This window comes from Lepisma saccharinum, chromosome 3 (assembly GCF_977018435.1).
Source record: "Lepisma saccharinum chromosome 3, izLepSacc3.1, whole genome shotgun sequence".
NCBI classification, from domain to species: domain Eukaryota; kingdom Metazoa; phylum Arthropoda; class Insecta; order Zygentoma; family Lepismatidae; genus Lepisma; species Lepisma saccharinum.
The window spans coordinates 100793116-100820819 of record NC_139231.1 but is presented as its reverse complement, the minus strand read 5'-3'; the positions used below and the strand labels follow the sequence as shown (position 1 = coordinate 100820819).

At 37.0% G+C, this 27704-nt stretch overlaps 1 protein-coding gene across 9 annotated transcripts in view; it reads right to left on the bottom strand.

Moving 5' to 3' along the window:
* The window catches only part of OtopLa (proton channel otopetrin-like a), a 317850-nt gene that overhangs the window by 22376 nt on the left and 267770 nt on the right, over positions 1–27704 (bottom strand). For 6 of the 9 annotated variants that reach the window (XM_083119032.1, XM_083119035.1, XM_083119033.1 and 3 more), the window contains 6 exons: positions 25587–25733; positions 25250–25312; positions 19845–20010; positions 9601–9761; positions 7338–7503; positions 3960–4058 (listed from right to left, as the gene is read on the bottom strand). In XM_083119032.1, coding sequence (XP_082975158.1) covers positions 3960–4058; positions 7338–7503; positions 9601–9761; positions 19845–20010; positions 25250–25312; positions 25587–25733 — 802 coding nt within the window. The remainder of the gene's footprint in view (positions 1–3959; positions 4059–7337; positions 7504–9600; positions 9762–19844; positions 20011–25249; positions 25313–25586; positions 25734–27704) is intronic. The other 3 variants (XM_083119038.1, XM_083119040.1, XM_083119037.1) reach the window with 2 other exon arrangements.

The window sequence follows — 27704 nt, the reverse complement described above, 5'->3', positions numbered from 1 at the left end:
TTTATCTGAATTTGAGCATGGATTTTTGCAAAAAAGCTCAATAGAAACAATTATTGGAGAAAAACTCCCATTATGTAAGTAAGAGTACAATGTCAGATGAAGAGGGAGCGGCAAATAGACACAATATACACAGACTCTTCAAAGGCTTTCAACATGATAAATCACGATATAGTGATGAGTAAGCTAGGTCCTGTAAATTACCCTCCGCTTAAGATAGCTCAAGGCATCTTATCTAGTGAACAAGAAACCATACGTCTTGCATAAGGATCATACATCCTCTGAAGTTGTTCTAGTAACCAATGCTCATAAGTTCTGTAGTACCTGAAGGATCTACTATTTTTGCTATTAGTTAATCAGTTACACAACAAACTGTTGTTTGCTGATGATAAAAAATTCTACAAAAGAACAATAAATATTGAAGATTGAGTGTGTCTATAAGAGGGATTAATAGATTGTGTGAGTGGTGTCTTCCCTAAACGTAGGAAAATGATACTTTTAAAAATTATTCATACAAAGACAACTGTAAAATTCCGATTTAAATAAATAACACTATCTATAGATATGGGATATGGTAACCTATATATTGGGATATGGTAACCTATATATGTGAATTTATGTATGTATGTATGTATGTATGTATGAATACGTGTATCTTTATGTATGTATATTAATATAGCAATGTGTACGAATGAATATATACAATGGAGTATTTGTATGTTATCTTCATGTGTCGATATCTTATGAATATATCACTTATAGTTATTTTGTATAAATCTAATGCTCAGTGTTCGCCATCAGTATCATAAATCTTGTAAATCTTGTATTTTTCTATCTTGTATTTTCTTTTCTCTCTTTTCTTTCTTCTTTTCCTTTTCTCTTATTTTTATACATAAAATAATGTAACAATTGAATTGGTATAAGTCTCTTGTAATTGGAACTACTGTATGTATGCTCTGTTAGGACAAATAAATAAATAAATAAATAAATAATTGGAGAAATTGCAGAAGATCGAGAAATATATTATGATCATAAATTAGCTTTCACTAACCTTATTTACAGAATAATAAACTACCTACAAACTTTTTCGTTTCAATATTAGAAAGGGTATTGGCGATAGAAATATTCAAACCCTGAAATTCCTTAATGAATACAAATTTTAATTTGGTTCTCTCGTATGGAATACTGAAATTCTGAAACAGTACAAATTTAGACCAAGTCAAAAATTTTGCAATACATGAAATACAAAATTGAAGGTATATACCCTTGATTCGATTTGTATAGTAATTTAATAAAAAAAGCTTCACATGCACAGACTTGATCATAAAAGGGTGGTTCATAACATGATGCTGCTTTCAAAAATATTAAATGGGATGCTCCATTGTTTTCTATGGATCATGAAATTTAAAATATGTTCCAAATGCTAACACACAACCTAAACCTGGAATTTTTAATGTGTATAGATCATGAACAAACATTATGAAAATATCACATATCTGGAGACTGAGTCACCTCTACATTTCCACAGAAATGCAGAATAAAGATGTTGATATGTCCATCTTGGTCAGTAGTGAAAATGTTGTCAGTTAACACTTTTTGAAGAGTGCTACGGAATTTGTACAGAACTTCATTTTTATTCGACTATAAATGAAGGGACAAACAAAAAGGAAAAACCCACACACAGGCTGAGCCTCAAATCTGAAGCCAAGATCGTAAGTTGAGCACTGAGAATGCTGTGTGACTTTGGTAAAAGGTAGGCCTCTTTTCTACATTATTTTACATCTAAATTCCAAACAACTTCTGCTTGTGATTGTACATACAATATTCTAGAATTGTGAATGGAAGAAAAGTTGTCAGATGCAAGTCTTTTCCATTTTTACACCAAAAATATTAACAGATAACACCAAACTCTTGTGTCTTGCACGATGTTGTCAAACACTGGTCAAATGTTGTGTTTTGCTTGTAATTTAACAATGAAAAGTGCTCATAAAATTAAATGTGTACAGTCACAACTTTTATTTGGTGGGAGCGCACCTTACCTAATTCCAAGAGCTCACTACTAATAAGGAAATGGATGTATTAGATCACAGATTAAGTTGTTTGTCTCTGACGGAACTTGTACTTGACAATTACAGAAATAAGTAACCATTGGTCGATTTCTCCTAACTGTAATTCACATGAATACTTATACAGATAATTTTTGTTATAAATGGAATGCAATTTGTTACAGCATTGGTGAATAGAATGTTAAAAAAAGTAAATGAAATATTTTCAAATTTGTCATCAGCTGAAAATTATACATCTTAGGTCACTGTAAGTTAAATGCAAAATCAACATTATTATATTATTACAACAGAAGATAAAATTAGGAAATTAATTGTGAATGCAATCAAGATATGTGAAACAAAAATACAGCAGTTATTTCCTACAAAATTAGTGTACATGTAGTGTCTTAGAAAGACAAAAGAAATGTTTTTTTTATAATAAAGTAAACATGAAAGTATTTAACTAAATATAAATTCACCAGAGAAAGATATTATGTTCCAACGTAAACATAACTTCATGTTGATTACTTCTTACTTTTAGATAAATTAATATCCATATTTATTAGAAAAGTAAATGAAAGAAAAATTAAACTCAGAGTTCATAGGTGCAGCAATTATTTTGAAATTCATATTCACCATGATTTTTAATGTATATGAAAATATAAAACATTCATATTATAAATAGATGATTGTAGAAACTCTGCATAACTGTAATATAAAATCAGTAAATACAGGTAAAGGGTCATTTCTTCTGTAATAAAATATAACAGAAGTTTGCATAGATAAAAAGATTGAACCATAGTCACACATTCTCTATTGCTTCATCACATTCAATGTTAGCAATCCTAATAATACTTAATGTTCAATGTAAAAGACAAATGTCATTAAAATAAGTCAACATGAGGGAATTAGGCATTGTACAAGAAAAAACTGGAAACTATTGACAACTGAAATGGATTGTATAAAGCATCTACAGCAGACATACTACAAGCCATTGAATATAAAATGTTGGAAGCTTATGCTGTACAGCTAATTTCGTTATGTGCTTGCGTATCAAGCTTATGAGGATGGGAAAATGTAAAATTCAACATTTGGAGATATTGAGTAAGACATTGACTTATTATCATTGTTAAATCATGTTTGATTCCCATGCTTCAATTTGTAACATTACCATGCCCAGATCCAGGGGTACGCTACAGCTTGTTCTCTATCTGCAAACAGGCCTTCACTAGAAAAAAAATCCCCCCCCCCCTAAATGATACTTAAAATGTGGTAAAATAACTAACCATCTGACAAAACTTTACCTAAAGTTATAAATGAAATTGCATATGAGGGGTCCTCATAAATGTCAGCCTGAAAATTACAACTGCTTGAAAAAAAAAAAAATCCAATAAATATTTCTTAATTCCTCAGATTTTTAGAAATGCAAAAATGTATCCATATTCACTTTTGAGGCACTACAATCTTCAAATTTGGTTGTTTTGTCAAGATTTTGTTTAAATAGTGTTTCGCAGTTCTCAATTTCCAGTTGAAGGATCACAAAAGCAGCATTTCAGGGTGGGGTGGGGCAGATTAAAAAAGAAAAGTTTTTCCATTTATGACAAAAAAATACTTTAAGTGTTTGCTTTATCTTAAAAAAATAACTTGCAGGAAAATGAGATAGGAAAGAGTCACCAGGTACGAAAATTTTTCACAATTGGCAAATACTTCCAATCCCTCTTTCCTTTTTTATCTATTAATAATTCGTGAAACCCCTAGATTTTCTTATTACGAACTTTAAAAAAGTTTTACTTCCTTTCAAGTCCATTTGGGCAACAAATTAGTAAGTGGCACCTCTGGATGAGAAACAATGAAAATACTGGTCAAATGTGTAAATATAAAGGAACAAATACATGCATACAAAAAGACATCACCAACCCTGGGTGAAGTTTAGTGAATCTGATTCCAAAAATGGGGCAGTTGTTGTACTGGTAACATCAGGGAATCCCATCCTCACAGCGAGAAGGCGCATGCCCTCTATTCGTGGACCAGAAGAAACAGCTACAATTAGTGCACAGTTACACTTCTAGGGAGGGAAGCAGGGTTGAACACAGGCTCTACAGGCACCCAGTTTCTTCTTAGTTTTGGTGAAAATTTTGCAAATATTGGCAAATTAATTCTTGAAGTTCTATATCGTTTAGGTTGTTTTGAAAACTTTTCACATTGATCAGAAAGAAGTAGCTCTATCAAATTTCAACTACCATTTCCTGGAATTATGTTCTCATGAACAGATATTTGTAATTTTTTATACCTTTTGAGTTTTTAAATACAGATGGGGAAAAACATATAATAATAAATTAATAATAATGACTAAGTTGTTTCATTACAATGTTTATTCGCTTTCTCTGAAGTTTAACAACTATTTCGTAATTTTTTTTCTTGTATGTACGCATTGCTTGCATTATAGAATTATTTTCCTGTAGTTTACGGTTATTACAAGCATAAGAAAACAGTTTTTCTTTTGACGTTTCAGGAGAACACACGCTCCTTTCATCAGACATTTATTTTCATTTTGACTAAAGATACAGTTATAACAATGGTTAGTAATTTTTTAAACAAAAAGAATCCCTTATATAATGGATGTTGTCAATGTTACATTGTTGTAATATGGCAACTTAACGGTGAAAAAACAGTCTGTTTTATTTTTATTTCAGATTTTTTTAAAATTATGAATCCCAAATATCATCAGGTAATTCAAATTCATCATTGTTTTCACAAAGTCTCTTGATGTTTTCTGTTACATTAAATTTTAAAGATGGTAACATAGATCCAGTATGGAGTTTTTCTTTTTCACAAATGGAGTAAGCCACCATCTTTTTCTGTGACTGTTTTTTTCACAGTTAAGTTGCTATATTACAACAATGTAACATTGAAAACATCCATTTTATAACAGATTCCCAATCATGAAGATTCTTTTTGTTTAAAAAATTACTAACCATTGTTATAACTGTATCTTTAGTTAAAATGAAAATAAATGTCTGATGAAAGGAGCGTGTGTTCTCCTAAAACGTCACAAAGAAAAACTGTTTTCTTATGCTTGTAATAACCATAAACTACAGGAAAATATTTCCTAATTTGTAATAAGTTATTGATATCTATTAAGGTACTTTTAAAAAGTAGTGTGATTGTCCCACATAAATAAAATGTGACCTCCATTCTGCCCGCTGGCAACATCAATGTTTGTCGTATATTTTAATGTACATATTGTTTGATTATGCTACCCATATAAATTAGTGTCCATGTATGAAACTTACTGATTTCAAATGAATACTTCAATATTTCAAATGTGCCGTATAAAATTCCAGTTATTATAAGTGAAATTAGAATGATTAAAGCAAGCAATTTTAAATCTAATACATATTAAAAGAAAAACATTAAATATCTTCATTATGAATGTATATAAGAAAAGAAAAAGTAATCATTTTCTTTATAACTTCATCTTCCAGTGAAACATTTAAGTGAGTACAATAAGATGCACCGTACACATGAGAGCCTGTACTCATCCACTGGAAAGAACTCGTAAATACTACAGTTGTTCTGAGAACTCTAAATTTGGGGAACACTAAATGGAAAAGGCAGGATAAATTACTGAAATGTACAAATGATATACATACAAATTTTGAAAATAAAATATCATTCATTTTGCAGTGTTTTTCTGTAAAGCAACTATACACAGTATTTTGCAGCATAATTGGGACAGATCAATAAAGCAGAAGCCTACTTAGCCTTACATTTAAAATTCTGCAGTACAGAGTAATACATAGGTAAAACATCGAATTTGGCTATTGGCAATAAATACAGCAGCAACCTGAAAGTTATGTACAAAGGTTAAAATTTATTAACATTTACATGAGCATACTGGTAACACTTACAGCATTATTAGTATATACACATATGAAATCTCTGGACATTTATAACTGGTAATTCTAAATTTAACACTCAAGAAGAGCAAAATTCAATTTTATTTTACAGACACTGGATAAAGAGTGATGTTTAAAATTATGTTGAAAACTCTTAACATTTACAAAACCTTTTCATTTTTTTCATTAATTTCTAATTGGGGTTTCATCTTCACTTTGCAATGCAATATTATAGTATCTATTTATATGTACACCATAATCCTATTCAAAGCAATATTTTTATGTCAGGCCTAGCCAAAGCTTTAATTGTGATAAATTTGTTAACCATGTATATTTTATCCCATTTCTCCTAAAAAAAATCACTAAGATAATATAAAAGACAGTCAATACCCTGTAGATTGTGCTTGAAATGGTATTGTAAACTTCTCGATGTTAAGTATATTTGCGATCAGTTTTGAACACCTGCTGCTCCTAGTCCAATGTTGATCAACAGTCATTGATATACCCATTGCATCACTAAGTTTGGTTCCCTTATATGCTAGTACAGTGGACTCTTTCTAATTCGAACTTTGGTAATTTAAACAGAAGTTTATTCCCCTTGAAATTCCTGTTGAAACCAATGTTGAAAATTCACATCTAATTTGAATTTTCGAACATTTTATTTGGATAATTCAATGCAGCTATCCAGAGACAGCGGTAGGAAAGAGACAGTTTCCGTTTACTGGAATGCAGCCTCCATCCTCTCCTCAATAACATGGAATTGTCCGCCCCTTTCGTGTAGAAGTATTTGTCTTTGAACCCCCTCTCCCACTATCCAATGATTTGTGACTGCTGTCATTTGTCAGTTGTAATTAGTCAGGGTATGTTGTTAGCAATGTCAAAGTTTATTGTTTAGTTACCTTTCATTCTACTGAAATGGTTGAATTTCATCTATTGTTTTAACAATAACCTTGATATTTTTCAGGTTTATAAATAAAGTTAATCTCAGATAGGAATTCTTTTGACTATGTACAGGTGGTCAGACTATGGTTATGATCAAATTACCTCCAATATGGCAGAGTTTAAAAATGTTTATGTAGCCCTATCTCCACACTACCTGCATGTTTTCATTACATGGTGCAATACACAGGGGATAGCTTTATCTTTAACCTTTGTTCTGAGGAAGAGTGTGTACTTTCCCGAAACATTAGCGAATAAATGCAAATGTCCCTGCAATAATCAGTTAAATGGAAGAAGTTTTCTGCCATTGCAAATACTGCTCAGTATCCTTCTTGACTGATAAAAATGCATATCTGAGAAACTATATCTAAATATTACAAAACAAAAAAAAGTTATATAAGTACATTGCAGCGGTCATTAATATTGCATATATAGCCTTATTTTCATAAGAGCTTACCAAGAATCATGAAGTCCTCTGATACACCATCTCCCTTCTTCAATCGATATGTTGTGATTTCTTTAAGGCTCTCCAATACCAGAGTGCGGATCCACACACAGAGATTGGTAGCAACAACATGCATAAGTCCAAAACGAGCAACTATTTTGAACTTGTGAATATTCAGCTGGAAATGAATGGAAAGGAAATACATTATTTCACATTCAATCTCAAAGCTAATATGCACAAACATAGTTATAGTAACAATTAAGTGCAGTAAATGTACAAGAAGGGTGAAAAGTCCACATTTATCTGACATTAGCATGGATTAAATAATGTGACTTGCATTGTATGGATCCAAAGCAGTGTTTGAAGTGAGGGGATGGTATTCCCCCACAGTTAGCAAATTTTTTGCGCAAAGCATCCCCCAGCTGTTTCATTGTCACCATGTTAAACCATAGGAGCATTCCCCCCCCCCAGCTAACCCCAAGGCTAAACCAAACAGGCCTCCCCGATGGCGCAGTGGTAGCGTCGTCGTCTTGTAATCAAGAGGTCCGGGTTCGTTACCCGGTGGAGGCACAAGTGGTTCGGATCCCACTTTAAACTGTAGGTCCAGTCCCGGTTAGCCTTACTGTGCATAAAGTGGACTTAAAACATCAACAACAACAATGCTAAACCAAACATTCCACTACAAGTGCTGAACCACATATATGATATTCAAATATTCCCACCTAAAGCCATCACATGAGAAGGTATGTAAAAATATGGATTCTCCTTGGAATGCACTGGTCTTGGTGAACTCCGATAAATAACGTTGAAAAATTGTGAAGAAGCAACTGGCATGCTTCACCTCACCAGATATAATCCACATCTGAAGCTCATTCATCAGCAAAGTGTTTCATTTCAAATCTTTTCACATGTGGTCCCTCGTCCTTGAACAGGAAATATAGAATTCTCCATGTTTACGAGTCTAAGATCACACAGTTAATTGTTTAACAACTGCACATCTTTCTTAAACATTTACCTACCATTTAACTATGATTTTTAGAAGCGACACTAAAATTCGTACTGAAAGACTGGGCTATAAATAATTTTACCCACCCTGTACATGTTGGCAAGAGAAAGTCTGTGGCAGTAACAGCACTAGAATTAAATAAAAAGGGAAGCAGATTGGAGAGAATAATACCTGGGAGTGGACAATCACATACCCTTGAATACTATACAAAAAATGTGCATTCCAGTTAAAGAACATTTATGTATCTGGTTTTATTGTTTGCTGGGAAGATTGGGGGAAGGAGTCATAATGAAAATGCATTAGGTGACATTCACTCCCTGTCTCCTGGCACAGTCACTGGGAACTGGAGAATAAGAAAAATGTTAGACTTGATATAGTGGATTCTTTTATATGCTGTGCTTAGTATGGTAACACTTTGTGCCCAATTTTATTTTTATCACAATCATTACTTACATTAATGGAATTTGTATTTGTATTTATTTTTATTATTTGGTATGCTTTTAAGTCACTTTTGGCTAATCGCAACGATGAGCATGAGTGGTGACTGGATGAATTTGATGTACGGACACTCACAAAAAACACCCATGCTTATGCCAGGACTTAAACCTGGGAATTTCAATGACAAGATAGACAGTCAACTAGCTAGTATGCTCGGGCACTGAGCCAGCATTGAACTTATATTGAAAGTTTTTCAAAAAGATAGATAGAAGCGAGTATAGATAAAATATGAGATATATGGATATGAAATTTACACTTGTACTGATAGAGAACATGATAGATTTACCAATAACAAGTAACCGATATTCTATCAATCCAAAATAAAACTTAAATGTTCCTTGAAGAACCTGAATGGTTAATTAACCCAATGACTGCAATTAAGTTTGCTTTGGTTGATTGAGTTGGTATTTATGCACAGTAAGGCTAATCAGGACTAGACCTACAGTTTAAAGTGGGATTGGAACCACTATGTGCCTCCACCAGGTATCAAACCTGGGACACCTTGATTACAAGGTGAAGATGCTACCACTGTGCCATCAGGGAGGCAAAGTTTGCTTGGACAAGGGAACACATATTTAGACATTTGCATTATAAAACCAATATATATGTTTTTAAAAGTAGCAATATGGATCAGTAAAATTACCAGCAAATACACTGGTATGTTCATATTGAATGATGCCAATAATGAACCTAACTGTCCCATACCTAATATATAGTTACAACTGCAAGAAGGTTTAAATGTACAAAAAAAAAAAAAAGATTTATACTAACCCGTGAATTCATGAAAATGAAATACATCTGCATGAAAGTGAAGATCATCTGCAGAACAGGGTTCACGCCTCGAAGTATTTGGTAACAAGGGGATTTCAGAGGGATCTCAAAAAATGCACCAAATTCCAGTCCATTGTAGATCATGGTCCCCAATCCAAATGCTGCAATTATAGCAAAAGAAAATGTCGGTAACAAGTACATGTTACTTGTAAATTAAGAAAATACACACATGTCTCTAGTCATACCAATTGCTTTCAGATTTGTGTCAGCTGAAATCTTGATGGTTTATTTCCATTCACACAAGCTCTGGAAGAGGTTGGTCTTCAAAATTCCAAGTTCACAATGATCAATTCATAAACCAATGAATGAATGCACAAAAAAATGAAACAAGTTTTCTTAGCTTTCTGAAACATATGCTGTCGACAAATGTTCTTAATCTACATTCTCGGAACCAATTTTGGCACATGGGTGTATTGTAATTCATGCTGGCCCATGGATTATTATTCGTCTATTTACTGCTTTCAAACTCTGCTTGTGGTGCAACTTCTGAGCAATCTACACTTCATCTGCATTTTGTACTTTTAAAAAATGGCTATGTAGTACTTCACATGATAGACTTTCACAAACGAAACTAAACTCCATGACAGAACAACCCTTTTAGGATCAGGACCTAACAACAGGTTTTAATTATTTATTTATTTTTAATGGCATGCCACATTGTCAGAGCATGAAGACCAATTGCCATCATAAGCATAATTTATATTTATCCGCTGACCCATAATTCCATTGATATAGACATTGTCAGATGTATGACTTTTTTAATGGGAGCTTGCTGCTGCTTCTTTTCAGTTAGCTCTGCATGCTGCAGCAAAACCAAAATTTTGAGTTATCATCTGTATTCAAGTATTCAATTGTATTTGTCCTCCCATCTAATTAGATGAAATCATGAGAAATGGATGCAAGATATTTAAATGTCCATGGCACTATGTAGATATGTAAAAGCTAAAATTATGGCTTTCATTGTAACCTCACTACAATGTAAGCAATAATTATACATAATATTACAATGTTATATCACTTTGGTTGAAATTCAGAAAGACTTCTTTGTGCAAATTTTCAAATATATGGGGCCTCCCCGATGCCGCAGTGGTAGCGTCATTGCCTTGTAATCAAGGGGTCCCAGGTTCGATACCCGGTGGAGGCACACACTGGTTCGGATCCCACTTTAAACTGTAGGTTCAGTCCCAATTAGCCTTATTGTGCATAAAGTGTACTTTAAAAAAACAAAATCAATCATTCAATTTTCAAATATAAATGACAGCCTATTGTCAACCAACGAAGCATTGTAGTTTTCTTTGTTACAAACACGTATTCTTTGCACATTACATGTAGGAGGAGAGTTGCATCTACATTTCACATTGGTCAGCTCCTTCTACTCACTTTCAGGAACGAAATCTTGTAGGGTAGTGGTTACCATTAAGGTTGTCAACCTGATGGTCGTAGGTTCAAATTCCTCCGGTGGCAGAAAATTTTCGTAAGTTCTAGATAAATCTCATTGTGTTCATTGTCCATGCCGTCTGAAACGTAATGATTCTGTTTGGAATTAACGATGGATGAGGGGAAATAGTAATAACAAAATCTCCATTTCAACGAACTGAGAAGTGGAAAAAATTGGGTAATTCTTATAAATATGAAAATTACATTTATGTTTTAGTGGTATAATCGTAGGTAAAATCAAAGATCTTACATTTAAGATTTTATCTTGCTCTGAACATTGCTCTGACATTTTGCACCGATCTAATACATTATCCAATACATTTTAAAATGATATTGAATGTTTCATGTCGATAATTTGATCAATGCATCAATTCTTGACGCAGAGACGATATTTTCTGCAACGACCTCTTCTCTCCTCCAGTCTCTTATGTTCTTCTCTTCTCCTTCTTTCCCCTCCTTCTCCTCTGCTTCTATCTCATATCGCCTCCCCTATTGTTCTCGCCTCTTGTCTCATCCTACTCTTCTTCACTCCACTTATCTTCTCTTGTCTTAGATTTCCGACTCCACTGCACTCTTCTCCTCTTCTCTTTGTTCTCTTTTACTCTACTCTCCACTCCCCTCTTTGCGTCTCCTCCTCTGCTCTCAAAACTTCTCCCCCTATCATCTAATTTTGCTCCTCTCTTCTCCCCTTTGCTCCATTTTCCTCATATCTCCTCACATCTTTTTCCTTTCTCGTCATAACTTCTCCTATCCACTTCTGTCCTCTATACTCTTCCCTCCTTTACTTTTCCTCTCCCCCTTTCGCTTTCTCTGTTCTCCTCTCCTTTGTCCCCTTTCGTTCCCTCTCTCCTCTTTTTCTTTGTATAGATTCATTAGCAATGAAATACTAGAAAATCAATTTTCTTACTTTCAGAAAGTATTTCTCATTTGCAACAAATGTAATACTGATTTTGTTTCTAGTTGTATACAATAATACTTGAATTTCTTTCTTTCGCGTATTTTATAAATATCCATTGTGCATGTCCTGAAATTGAGCCTAACTCTACACGCAACCCACCAACGTCTAATTTGGGTTGCCTAATTTAAAATGTCGTTGTCCTAAGACTATTGAGACGCGCTGTACGTTGTAGCTTCTTGCTACTTCGACTGATGAAAGATGATGGGTATCGTTATACGTTAAAACTGAAAATATAATATGATCGAAAATGCTTAAAATATGCTATATCACTTGGAAATGGCCAGTTCTTGGCATGCCACTGATTCTCGAAAAGAAGGGGAGGGGAGCATTTTCGAAATTAGGAAAAATGTAGAACGTAAAAATTAAATTCACTGACTTTTCTCCAAAAGCGTCTGCAAAGGGGTGCTTGCCCCCCTTCCCCAGAGATATCTGGAAAGAGTTGGCGTGATTCAAATGGTGAAATTACAGCAATATCTTATTTATAAATAATATTGGCCTCCCCAATGCCGTAGTGGTAACGTCGTTGCCTTGTAATCAAGTGTCCTTAGTTAGATTCCCGGTGGAGGCACACTGCACACTGGTTCGGATCCCACTTTAAACTGTAGGCCCAGTCCCGATTAGCCTTTCTGTGTATAAGGTGGACTTAAAACAACAATTCAATTCAACAAATAATATTATTTTCTGTGAATTACAGGCTGCGAGTTACAGTAATTATTCCCATGTCCAAAAAAATAACGTGAACGTTTTCACCAGAAACTAGGGGTATGCGGGATGGGAAATGTTTATAATCGCGACACTCAGGACAAGAAATGTTAGAAATCTCCCGATACTATGAAAGTTTCAAGTTTGAAATTCTATCCGCAATTCCCCCCCCCCCTCACGCCACAAGTAATTGTTTTTGCCTTTCTTGCACTCACCCCCCTACCCCCCCACGAAAAACTCCTACGGGTGCCTCTTCCATTCGGACATTGGCCACCAATCTCTCTGACCATAAATAAATAAAATGCAAAATTCCATTCAATTCCTCCCAGGCAGAAAACCCGATTACTCTTGTTTCAGCGGAGCATGGCGTATCTGCTAATTAGATTGCGGTCTGCGACCATTTTTGTTACGCGATTAGCCACTAAAAAAATAAAATAAACAACATTAACGCAACTCGGTTGAAATTTCGATTCCGGCGTCAAAATACGAGAGACCACGCCCAGTTCTGTCATGGAGCCTTGTGTTCCAGCCCGCCAAATCGTGTTGCCTTGGAAACCACCGTCGTTCTCCACTCTCATCTGCCGTAGCAGCCATATTGATCCGTCCCGGAAGTCGACGAACTGAGCGGGAAATGACGTAGACGATTCCCCAGACGAGAACATATCGTGAGATTTGGAGGGAAAAGAAACGAACGTATCAGCATGAATGGAAGTGTGAAGTGAATACAACGTATTTACTTTTAGAGGAAATGGAATATATTTTCACATCTTTCACTCCAAGAAATGATATCTGTGCGTTTAGAAGCAGTCTTTGAAAGCATGATGTACAGTAAACTATTGACTATCAATAGGAGAATAGGAAATTTAGACACGTTGGGTATTTATATAAAATGACCATAATTAGCAGATTTCTAATACAATATCCCCTAAGTCAATTTTGATTTTTTGTCTCATGCAAAAATACTAACCTAACCTCGGTAGTGATTGGTTGATGTGACGTGAGGTCATTAGTGTGAGCACAGACAATATGAGGTTAGGTTAGACAGGAGAAGCAAAATGTGTTGGGGTACTAATTCCAACCCCTCACCTCACACTAATGACGTCACGCCAGCGGTCAGCCAATATGATTGCTTAAAACTGTTGTGGCAGCAATCACTACCAAAAAGAAAGCGCTGATCACGAGTTAAGGCCGAATCACAAGGAACTGGATTTCCAGGAGGAATACCCTAGTTGGTGCTGCACAGGCTACATGGCTGGAAATGATGGCTACCAGGCTGGCCAATCGAGCCATAATTTGGTCATGTGACGATAATCTGATTTGGCAAGGAAAAGTTTTTCTTCTGTGATTGCAGAAATTCAGGAATGTTTGAAAGCGAGAGTCGTGAGGGGAGGGCGTAAACAGGTCATTCCATTTCCCTTTGTAATTCATATGGTTCATCTGATTGTAAAAAGAAAGAAGCAAACATCTTCAGGTTTATGGAGCCGCTGTGGTTCAGTCAGTAGGGCGTCTGACTACCATTCGGTAGAGTTTGGTTCGATTTCCGGGATGGACGATTTCAGGTGTGAATTTTTCAAGCAATGTCCGTGTATGGAGCAGATCTGGGGTTCATGCAGGGGGTCGACCCTGGGGAGTAAAGGGGGCCGGAGCGTGGTACTGATCACATCAGCTCCACACATATGGCCGAGGTTGTGAATGTGCGGAGCATTACATCCACCCCCAATATGCTTTCATGACATGTTGTAATGTGCAAGGGGTAGCTTTACTTCCTTATGGTGATAAAGAGTAGATAAGAGAAATAAATTTCAGTTAATATGCCAGCAGAATGTGTAATATAATATACACAAATCAGATCAGTGATGAATTCATATTAAACCACTTAATACGACAACAAAGCTGTGAAAGATATTCGCTCATCTATTGTTTCGAGTAAGAGAGTATCCCTATTTCCTAAGAGTATAGCATATCCTCAGGGCTAAAAATTGGCAACAGAAAGTGTCGCACCTGTAAAAGTAGCGGCGCTGTATCTGCGAGATGCAAGTACTGTTTTACTAACATATTCATTACTAATTTTTATTTTTCACTTTAACCTGAACGAAATCGGGATCCCACTTTAAACTGCAGGTCCAGTCCCAATTAGCCTTGCTGTGCGTAAAGTGGACTTAAAACACCAAAGCAATCAATCAATCAACCGAACGAAATCGGTCGCTCTGTATCTCACAGATACAAAAGCTTACTAAGCCCAGACACGAACGGCCACCAGGAGACCTCTCACACATCGTACCTAACTCAAAAGTGCCGTATTCTCGTCTTTGGGCGTTAGGCTAAATACCTTAGTACAGGGGTTCCCGAACTTTTAGTAACACGGTGCCCTTAATGTTTCAAGACTTTTCCGCGGCGCCCAAGTCAGAATGTAGGCCTATCTAACGCTTGCAACACTCAGGGGTGATCCTTCCACATAGTACACTCAATTGTGAACCTCACTTCCACGTAGTACACCCTGGACTGCATTGCAGACTAACGAGGCTCTTGCGTCTGGACCTATGGCCAGTATAATCCTTGTAGGATCGTGTGTGTGTCTTGTCCTTGCATGTGCTGAGGGCCCCTTTACAGCCTTAGCTTATAATGGCAAGTAAGAATGGTTTAGCCCTCAGACATTACAGTTACATTACATTGGTTACGGTAAGGGCGTGTACTCCGTATAATGTGACGGGTGCAAAATAGCCTAAGTGCTGAGGGTGCAAATTAGCGTAAGTGCTGACGCACAAAATTTTAAATTCAATCAATTAAAATCAACACTCGGTTAGTGTGGTTAGGTTGCTTGCCTTAAGTTAAAAAATAAACACATATTTAAAATTCAGAAACATTACATATGTAAAAAGTTCTAAATATGAACATATTTGGAAGTGTCGTTTCAATGAAAATATTGGAACATTTCGTGGCGCCCCTGTAAGCCAGCCACGTTGCCCCAGGGCGCCGCGGCGCACACTTTGGGAACCACTGCCTTAGCGGTTAGCATAAATACACTACATTTAGCCCAAGATATTTAAACCTAATAAGCCAACCACGAATGCATTCCGCGATTATGCCATAAGACGAAATACGGCGCTCGACCAAGAGGACATCTGAGTAGGGTGCGATGAATCATACTCAGAGGGGGAGTGTGGTCATCACGCAAAGATACAATAAGATACTGAGAAGCGCACGCTCAATCGCTTCCGAGAAAATTAACAATTTTAGTCTCATGTATCTCAGAGATATGGCGCGACCAATGTGAACTTTCGCTACACGGCCAGGGTCGGATTAAGACGAAATTCGACCTGATGCTTGAAATATTCGGTGAACAATAAGTACAACGACGTTATAGTTACGTCACAGCTCAAAGAATAATAGTAACTGTATAGTAAGTAACGCTGTGTCTAGGCGTCCGAAATTGGGGCTCCAAATTTCATTCTAAGATGTATTATCAGGTTAATATAGCAAAAGAAAACTGTTCAGCTTTCGGAAAATTCTCGTCTGTTTTCATCTGGGCCTATTTCAGGAATGGGCATAATGCTGCAGCATCAATAGCACCCACCTTAAACCGGACCTGTACACGACCCCAGAGACAGACATACAACAATAAATCCTTAATGAATACATGAAGCAACGTAAGTATATGGAATTGTAGCTTTCCTGGCGACGTGATTCGAACAAGTGTTCTCGGGTTACCAGCCAGGTTAAGTCTATGTTGGCTTCCAACGTTTCGAGCGCATACATTGCTCTCATCAGCAGGGAATGACTGACAAGTGGAAGAAAATGATTGCACGAGCATGGCTTTTCGTTCACTGAGTGTGGGTACCATTGAGTAATACTTAGTTTTCCACCTTTCATGGAATTTAGTCGTGAAACAAACAGTCTGTTTTATTATTATTTTAGAATCCGAAACAACGTTATTATATTTAGTAATTTTGGCAACCGGACATCGGCCTTATTGGACGATCATCTAAGCCACTACATTCCCTGATGAAGAGAGCAATGTATGATCTCGAAACGTTGGAAGCCAACATCGACTTAACCCGAGAACACTTATTCGAAAAAATATATGGGTTACAGCTAAAAGAAGGATCACCTACAAGAGAAGGGCGTTAATCCGTCACTATACAAGCGTCGAGTTGGTATTATCATTTGCTCGTCTACGGCGTGTGTGGAGAAAACGAACTGCGTCGGTCCCAGGAAAAAGAGAGAGAGAGAGAGAGAGAGAGAGAACAAGAAGCGACACATCCACCTTTGCTCCAGAAAATATTTGAAAAATGTCTACCTATTTTTTTCAGACAGTCGAACAATTTTTATTCTTCTCTTCAGAAATTGAATTTCTCTCCTACATTTCAAATTTATCACAGAAAAAAAGGAAGAATATTTCTGAACTCGGAAACACGGGATTGCATTCTGGAAGTGGCATAGAAAATTTGGACATGTGCACAATTTTTTAAAAGAAAATCCATTGCAGAACGCGTCGGTACGGTACCTGATGGATACGCAGAGCGCTTTGAGAGGAAATCGATTCGTGTGCCTTGCGTCTGTTATACATATGCATGCGAAATGGAAATTGATGTTGCAACTGAAAAATCATGATGAATAATGAATGGCCAATTACAAGCTGCATCAGGAAAGGAACATGTAGTCAAACACTTCGTGTTTATTTTTCAAGCTTCCAGTATTTGTATCGCCGAGAAAACACCGTAGCTGTCAATATGGAATAAGGAAGTCGCATTACGCCTTAGGTCCTATGAATATACGAGGGTTGTCCAATAAAAAAAATATTATTATTTTGACAGCATATCTTTACTCATCCTCATAATTTTGACGGTATTTATCAAAGTAGTCCCCAGTGGATACGATGCATTTGTCCCAGCATTTATGCCAGTCTTCAAAGGCATGATAGGAGCAGTTTTTTGATAGGTCCTTCAGAATCGCCTCCGCAGACTTCACTACTGCTTCTGATGATGGAAAATGTTTCCCGCAAGGACATTTCTTTAAATTGGAGAGAAAAAAGTCGAATGTGGCTAGTCTCCACTATAGGGAGGTTATGGAATACACTTCACATCGTTTCTCGCGAGATATCCAAAAACAATATGAAGTACAAAGATAGAAACAGGAATAAAAAAAAGAGAGAACCGAGGAAGAAAGAAAAGACAAAAATAAATATAGTGTGTTAGGAAGAAAAAAGGAGGGAAAGGAAGAGAAAACGAGGAAGAGAGAGAGATAATTTTATTAGCCATGACCACCAAAGCAGAGCCTCTATGGTGAGAGTGGCGCCTCCACTTTACTACATTGATTCAGATTCTTAGCATTCGGATGCTAAAAACGACCTAATAACAGTCTTTCGGAAACCCTGACTTGCACTCAAGCGAATCAAATATGGATTAAATCTTCTGAACCTTTTGCTATTTAAAAGAATCTTCCATGACTTCACCTACGCTTAATGCACAGGGAAAATAAAATCTCTACACTAGTTCATGCAGATTTGTTCCTCGAGAGAAGCTTCACCTTCCAATACACTCACCAGAAGTCGAAAGTTTGCTGTCTGCTGCGGAGACAGAGACATCTCCCGTCGGATTTGGCCATTAAATTTCCACTAGAAATCTCTTACGGGTATTTCTCTGTGGAGGAAGACCCCCCCTCCTTTCCCCAACCAAGGCTTTGGAACATTTCCAAAGGATTTTCATCTCCCGTCCATTTCTCTACATTTTCCCGACACGTCGCCCCACTCCCTACCAAACACGCGGGACATAAAAACACGGCGGATTGCTTCTTTCCATCCGGAACGTACGAACGAAGCGATTCGGCCGAAGGTTAAGATTGCTGTCTCAGTTGTTCGAGAACGAATTTTTCTCAGCTAAAAGACGTCTGGGAACAAACAACCAAAGGAACGCAAACAGGTCGAAAACGGAGGGGGAAAGTAACGAAACATAACATCCAAGGTCAAAGGAAATCAACGAACCACTCTACGAGGAAGTTGTAGAAAACAACAGACAAAGGTAACGATCAAGAACAGTCAGATTGTCAGAGTATTTATGTCAAATCGGATTGTCTCGGGAGACAGCGAGTGACGGTTAAGTTCTAAAAAGAAAAAGTTACCCAGCACATGGGCGCCGATAGCAAATGCCAGGCCATGACACAGTGGATTACTTTTTTTTAAAAAAAAAAAAAAAAGCACTCAAAATGACGATGAGAGAGATGCCCTTATTTTGATTTGCAATATTTTGATTCATTATTGTTGCTGCTTTTATTATTATTGGTCTTAATATACAGAGCGATCCATTGAAGTGTAGACCGCCGCGTCGGTGTTTGCGCTATCGGCAGGCGAGGTGCTCGCGGCCGTATGTCGGCACTGTACCCTGTCCGTGAATCAAGCGTGCAAGTTTCCATAACTAGTTTAAAGAGTGATTTAATTACTTACCAATTTATGAAAGAAGGTGCTGAAACTGGCTGCCTTCGTTGTCCACACATTTTTGGCACTTCTTGATGAAGTTACCCATAACTCGCTGCAGTTCCAGTTGATTAATGTTAGTAATTTCTTGGCGGATGTTACTTTCAGTTCTTCCAGGGTGTGTGGATTTTTTAATTTACTCCAGAGATAAAAATCTCAATACGTAACAAGTACCCTATCACTTCACAATCGCCAGACTAATAAACAGGCCACACAATACAAAACAAGGACCCTTATCACTGCACAGTCTCCTGTCTACTTTCAGAAACTCTGTAAAAACCAGTTCCTAGACCCCCCCCCCCTCGCCAGCTTACGTTAGATGTGCGCATCGAAGGCGACTAGTTTTAGCACCTTTTATAGCCTAAATCTGTTAAGCAAATCACCTTTTAAGATAATTACGGAAACTGTTGTGCGCTTGCTTCATCGTCACACTACGATGCCGACAAACGGCCACGAGTGCCTCGCTTGCCGATAGCGCAAACACCGACCCGACGGTCTATACTTCAATGGATCGCATTGTATAATACTGTATTACACAGCCTACATTATCTGGACAAACGTTGTTTACGTAGACGCACTCCCACATCACTGGCTAGAATATAGTGGAAAAGTACTTACCGATGGCGCCAATTCGAAGGAAGAAGCTGCCGTGGCTGTGCTCGTTCTCGGTGATTTTGCTCTTCTTCGGCTTCACCTCTTTGGCCGTGAGTTTCTCTTGGGTGGGGCTGCCACCGTCGTTTAGGTTCACGTCTTTCCCCGTTTTTCGAATGTTTCGTAAAACGTTCTGGAATTGAAAGCAGGTTAGTCTCAATTAGATATATGTTTTTTGATAGAAAACAACTACAGTGATACCTCGATTTTACGTTTCTCATGTGAGAAAATGTATAATTGAGGAAACTTTTATAGCATTTTGCTATGTTGGGACCATCAAGATTGAATGTAATATCCAGGAACGTAAAATCGGGGTTCCACTGTATATTCAGTAAGTTCATTCTTCCAGAGGATGAATCATGGTATATCATTCACTAAACACAATTAAAATTAAACACGTTATCCATGGATTTAATCATTTAACATTCAATTAATCTTAACGGATCATTGTCGCCGTTTCAAAATAAATTTGATTACCACTCAGTGTCAACGATGTTTTTGTCAGTGCAAATTACTGTATTATGACCCACCTTGTTGACTTTTCGTACCATTTAGTTTTGCGTTTAGACAGTGGTGGCGTCTTTATTAAAATTCTCTATCATCACACTGTGGAAAACAGACTGGATGAAAATGGTGATTGATAAAATTCTCCTATTATTATTTTTGCCTTTAGGCGTACGTATATTAATGTATGTGCATTTGTGCAATGAGTCATATTAACGTGACGTCACCGCAAACTCTTCAGCCTTCATAGTTTCTTTCTTTCTTTTTTTTCAAATACAACAGTCAAAAAGCAATTTGGTTACAATATTGTACGTGATTATTAAAAATTAAGATACTGGAGAATACATTGATGTATTGTATTAAACATTTCTTATAAAGCATAAATTAAGCAACGGAGTTAGAAAATCATCAAGAAAATCCAATCCAAATGAATGTGCGAATCCTTTGTAAGAGTTCGTTCTTGTTGAATTGGTGTTTTAAGTCCACTTTATGCACAGTAAGGCTAATTGGGACTGGACCTACAGTTTAAAGTGGGATCCGAACCACTATGTGCCTCTACCGGGTATCGAACCCGGGACCCCTTGATTACAAGGCGACGACGCTAGCACTGCGCCATCGGGGAGGCCCCAAGAGTTCGTTCTTTGATGACACATAAGAGGTATCCGAACACTCCACATGTCCTAACTCACGTGCGGGCTGGAGACCCGCAAATTGCCAAGAAAAAAACGCCCAAAATTCAATCGTAGATGCACCACTGGCTAGTTTAGATGATGTATGGGATTTCCAAGACCAGACTGTGTAGTTTAATTTGTTGAAATTAATTGAATTTAAATATTTATTTTCGGATATGGCATGTTTAATTCTATCTGCATACAGCATAGTGCAATTTTCACTCCATGCACTCACGCATGCATTATGATAAGTACCAACAGAGTATTAGCAGATCATTCAAGCTGAAAAAGCAATTACTATTGGAAGATATGTATGTGGCGCGACAGACATAATTGACATACTAATCATAGTTGTACTACAGCGTGCTCAATTAATACAAATACAAGAGGAGGACAATCTGAGTCAGGTTGCTGCTGATTTGTTGGTTGGTGTGCCACTTGTTGCTTCTTCGTAAACCATGTTACGAAATAATTAATGACCTTAAAGAAAAAATAATTTGTATAAATTTGGCTCTGTGTGACAGTTCCTTGATAAAATTTGACTCCAACAGCAAATCAAATGCATAATCAGAGGTTACATATAAACAAAGCTCTTAGGTTGCAAGTTTTACGTCAATTTATGTTTTCGGTGGAAATTTGAATTTGCAAATTTCCTTTAGACATGAAAACGTAACATGTAAACACTGATTATAAATATTATTAAGTTTACCGTAAGTTATAAATATGCTTGCAATTAAATTATATTATCTTGAATATCAAAATTAAGCTGCAGAAGTATCTAAAATTGAATACAGATTGCTCCTACTCTGAGTAACATTTTATATGTATTATTTATTATTTATTACTAACGTGTCAATTTTAAGTAATTTCTATAATTTTACATTAAAAAATAAAGATAAAAATGGAATGACAAATCAAAGCATTGACGTCATAAAATGGAAAGAGAACTGTGATAAGTCAGTAAAATTTATTTAATAGTTTCTTCTTTTGTATCTTTTCCTATTTCGCGTCACCTTGCTTTCACTTTTTGGCTAATGGTGATGGTGTAAATTAATTATTTGAAACTGGCGAAGACTATATTCAACCAGGTGCACAGATAAATATGAAAATCATGTCGCTGCTGATTCTCACTCCTCCCCTCGCCCTCACACTCTCACTTGCCTAGTTACCAGAGGTGGTCCCTCACCCTCACGACTCGCTTTTCACCCGCACCCTCACTGATTAACTTCCCCCTCACACGCCCTCGCCCCGAGTCTCCCTTGTCGCACAATACTAGAGCAACCTTACGTTCTGACGTCACCACGGAATGCTTTCATTGTTACGCTAAATGCCTATGTACAGCGCGTTCGTTTTGGCTCTGGGTCGAGATAGCGCGTGACATGGTTCATTTTCGTCCCTTAACGTCTCGCTTATTTACACACATATCTTTAGCATGTAGACAATTATATTTATATTGCATAACGAGTACTGACCGGTGTTATAAGAGTTGCTCAAAGTTGGCTATCTCGGCCCAGAGCCAAAACGAACGCACTGTAGTTGGGTTAAGCCTTGTTGGGTTTAGTTCTCTTAGCATAAACAATACATTTCCTCTGTTTTTATGCTAAGAGAACCAAACCTAACATACCTAACAACGTAGGCATTCCTTGGCGTCGCAGCGCGATGTGCTAACCACACGGCCACAGGGTCCGGCTCACCCTCATGAGGGTCGCTCTCTGGAGGGTGACCACCTCTGGTAGTTACCAGAGCGCTATGAAGCCAGGGAGGTTTGATTGCTATGCAAATACATATTCTAGAACTTTCCTTATGTTTATTCAATTAATCATTTATCCTCATCGTCGCGATTAATCTACGGAGATAGAAATAAATGCAAACAAAACACAATTGACAACATCAACCAATTTTTGCCGTTAACAATTTTTTTCAGTTCGAAATGTTGGGCAATCTTCATAACTGTCTTACATGGTTCATACTTGAATCATAAAACAATTATTTGATACTCTATAATAACTAATATGTAACTTCCATCTTACATTCACCATAAAACAAAAGAAAAAATCACAATGTTCAACACTTAACAATAATGAGACAATGGCAGCAGCATGCTCAGTTTTTCACATCATTCCACATGAAAACTCACTGTTAATAAGCTTTTACACTTCAAAACAAGCAATAGTTTGGGTTCCAGTATTAAAGAAAACTACATCGAAGAAGGAAATAAAAATAAAAGCCAAAGAAGGAAAGCTGCCAAGCAACACACATCAACTACTTTCAACAAGTATATCGCATTCGAAATGACTGTAAAATATTTCCAAAGTAAGGGAAGTGTCCAAATAAAATATGATACTTCATAATTCTTGTATATCAAAGAAACAAATAAAACAAGAGAGTATCCTTAAATTTAATTCCTGTATACTACACCGGAACACAAAAACACATACCAACTCTTTATGTCTCAGGCATCCATTGACGAGAGATTGGTTAGGTCCCACGTCCGATTATGCACGGATATCAGCGAAAAATTCATTCATGAAATCACCCACCTCTGATACGAATCTGGGTTACCCACATCACAAATCATAGCATAAAAAAACCTAATTACAATACGTTATGCTAGGTTAGGCTAATTCTTACTGAACCTACAGTTTGTAGTAAGATCTCCACCAAACACGCTCTTAAAACTCTAGTAGTTTTTCAAATTTTGATAATTAACACAGCCATATTGAATTTGCTTCAGCTGACTAGAAAGTTGAGATTATTTATCTGCAGCCACTGAAAAACATAACTGTAAGATTTCTTTCTTGTAACACACTTAATTTAAAAGATTTCAAAACTTAGAAAAATCAACTTTAAAATAACCAAACAGACACACACAAAGAAGAAGACCACAAGAGCATAAGAGAACTAAGGAAAGCGATAATGAAGTTAAAATGTCGAAAACGAGGCTGAGGCACTTTCCAATTTGTGTTTCCTGGGAAGCAACAGGTGAAACACTTGAACGCTCGGCGGGTTGCCTAATGCGTTCGTGACTAAAGGTTGTTTGGGCTGGCATTTCAAAGCGGTCGAAGGGACATTCGGAAATTCCATCGGCATTCGAAGAAACCAAAGGAGACACGCGAAGCTGCTGGCTGTCAGGACTGAAAAATTATAACGATTTGCTTGACTCGCATAGATCATGTAAAAACCCATCGTTGTTAAATCTGAACGAACAATGGTCGATAATATTGAGCTTCTAATTGGAACAGTAATCGCACAATGATATGTGTACGTATCTGCATGTGTGTAAAGAGGGTGAGATTCACGGAATCATTTTGTTACACTGATGATAAAAGCATGAGATTCAGTAGGTTTGCTGAGAATAAGTACAGACGAAACTATACTCCCCTCGAGTGCACATTTTGATTGATTTATTGACTTAGTTTATTTTTCTTCGCTTTTCTACCAAATTTTGGCTAATCGCGAATATGAGGATGAATGGTAAAAAGATGAAGGGACAATCACAAACACACATGAACAACGCACAACAAAGTCCCATTGAGGATTATACTGGCTATGGGTCCAGACGCCAGAGCAGTGTTAGTTTGCAAAATGAAATACAGGGTATACTACTTGGAAGTGAGGTTGACATTTGGGTGTCTCCTCGAGTGCACATTTTGAGTTTGAATACACAGACTTGAAACACATCTTCATTAAGCTGTATATGTACCAGGATTTTTTACAGCATAGACTGCTTTGTGTTTGTAAACTTATGCAGTCGAGTCAGACGAGTCAGACGGTAAAAGTCGTATCCCATCTAGATAAGATCTACACCTACATTCACAATTCGAAATCAGAGTAATTCCAAGAAAAAATTAAGTTCGCATTCTTTTAAAACCTTTTCTTCTAAACACAGAAGAATTTCTTTCGAAGATATTAGACTAGAATACTGAATAACATTACATAAAACAAGAATAATAAAGGTGAAGGACTAGTCACGTCTCACTGTGCTCTTTTAAAGCTTACAAGCTTTTATAGAGCGGCGGGAAGTATCCGTTCATTTTCAGGGAAAGAATCAGACACTATTTCAATGTTAGTGATACGAAGCAAGAGAAAATATCATGCACGACTCGTCTCAGTGTGTCTTGGAGCTTCTATTAAGCTAGCAACAAGCACAAGCAGTGTTTGAAGATCCTATTTGTTTTTGTTCTTTTTTCTTCTTACCTGCTCCGGATCTGTTTGAAGCTTTCTGTCCATGTATTTGTGCTTTCGTGGGTACGCCTCCTGCTACAAAATCAAATTAATTATATTCCACTGAGAGTCTTGAACACAGTTAGTATCAATTATTTGCCGCGAAAACACAATGTTGCTGGCAGCCATTTGTGTACATTTTAAGGAGCAATTCAAAACTAACTTAAAACAAATAAAATTACAGTTAAATTTTCAAACTAAAATCAAACTCTAAAAATAAATTACAACATTCATGCAAGACTGAAGCTAGATTTAAATAAATGTTCCATTAAACATCTGTTGACGGCAAATTACACATGATTCCACCTACCTGGAAAATGTTAGCTCTGTTTCGAGCACCTTGCGCTGCTTTCTTCTTCTTCTTCTTTTCCGTTTTCTGATTATTCTCGCGAAGCAAGTAGCAGAACACGTACAGCAGGAACAATATGCTTGCTCCATAGAGGTATGTAAAGAATCCCTGGAAAAAATCAGAAAAACAAAATAGTTATTAGGTTGGAACAACAAAGGATTTACTGGCTATGGGTACCCAGCCGTAACCGATACCCAGGATCTGTAACAGTTTATGAAATGTTATGAGGTAGCTGGAAGAACGCATATTACACAGTCTCTTAATTAATAAACACTGCTTCTAATTTTCTGAAAGTCGTGTTGAATTGACTGTAGACATACTCTTGTAAACAAAAAAGCAAACGAAGCAAACAAAGGCAATTTTATATAGTGAGAATGGTGGAAATTTCAACGCAGTCTAGTATTTGGGACAATGGAGCAGAAACAACTCGTTTGATTGCAATGATAATAATTGCTTTTCGCAGTTTCAATTCGATACACAGGAGAGCCACCAATTTGCAAAATAGTTTCTTTCCCCTTAAATGACCCTTTCAGATTAAAATCCTCAGATGTCTTGGAATGAACATACGACAACGTGCAGAGGGCAGCTATACTTTTACCTTTCCCTAGTACTAAAATGGAGTACTACTGTAATAGGGTTACGGTTTGAATTCTATCAGATAAGATTGAGACAAAAACACTTTGTATTGAAACGAGATTGTATCGACGGCAGCCTCTTGCATCTATCAAATTATAATTTGAGGAGGGATCGAAGGGTTTTGGTGTATTGTACCTCCTTGTAAAAAATGTACGTGAGGGTACACTGTTTCCTTTTAAATCTTACAATGTTAAGGGGAGAGGGACAATTTACCCTAGGTCTTTCTCGCTGCGGCAGCTGCCGATCACTGTTGCCAAATTTGCTCTTTTGGAGTCAGATTTGGCTCTTTCGTGCACTCGTTTGGCTGTGAACTGTGGCACCTGCCCCATGCCCCACTATGATGCCACCACTGGCTCCGACCCATAAAGACCAACTTTTGTCATGAGTGTACATTTTGCACGTGACGTGATATTGTTAAATTGGCTGCGTCACCCACCCTCTCTTATCCCCAGCTACTTTTATATAGTGCCGTGGCTAAGGACAATATTGTTATCCTTTATTTTCGATTTCATATGAGCATCATTGGATTATGAGATAGGTGATGCCGCCAAATCTAGGCGGTGAAAATTAAGAATAAATTGCCATTACTTTAAAGCTAACGGAAGCGCCCCCACCTCTTTGACACCTAAATTTACTCTAGGAGGCACTTTATGCAGCCTTCGTTAACCTAGCTCCTTGAAAGTCATCTTTAACTCTATTAATGGTGAAATTTAGCTCTTTATGTACATCAGGTTTGGCAACACTGCCAGGATGGCGGTGGAGGCAAGGAGAAATGCACTAGGCTTATGGGACCATTATTTTATTCGTTCTCTCGGGAATATCAAACATCCAATGACGTAGAAAAGTACATGGACGGAAAAGGGACACGTTGAACTATGTCGTAGTAGTAGGAAAAGTCGAAACTCCCATTTGATTAGCCGGAAGTTGAAGTTGATTTTCCATAAGGAATACATGGGATTCTGTCTAACATCGTGTCTAGCTTACTAATCAACTTAAAAAACAGTTTCCATTTGCAACATGGAGAGAAATTCATACTCTCTTACATAATAATCCCTTTTTAAATAGCAGTGCCCAATCCGACGGTATTGAAAAAAATGCTGAACTGGTGCGTAATTGTCCCTCTTCGCCTTAAGGCACAGATGTTTTATTTGTGAGAAGAAAATACTGATTATTTTATTTCTATTGTTTTAGCGGCTATTCTGCCTCTTTGGGTAACCCGAATAGAGACATGTACTAGGGATGGCCAAACGGATCTGGATCCGAAAAATCCGTATCCGGATCCAAAAGTTTCGTATCTCGATCCCATTATAATATTACCACACCTTAAAAGGTATTATGATCTTCGATTACAAAGAAATTTTTCATTTGTTAGTCCTACAAGATTTTTTTCAAGTGTTGTTCCTAAAATAATTTGCTACTCATCGGCTAACACACTCGTGCACA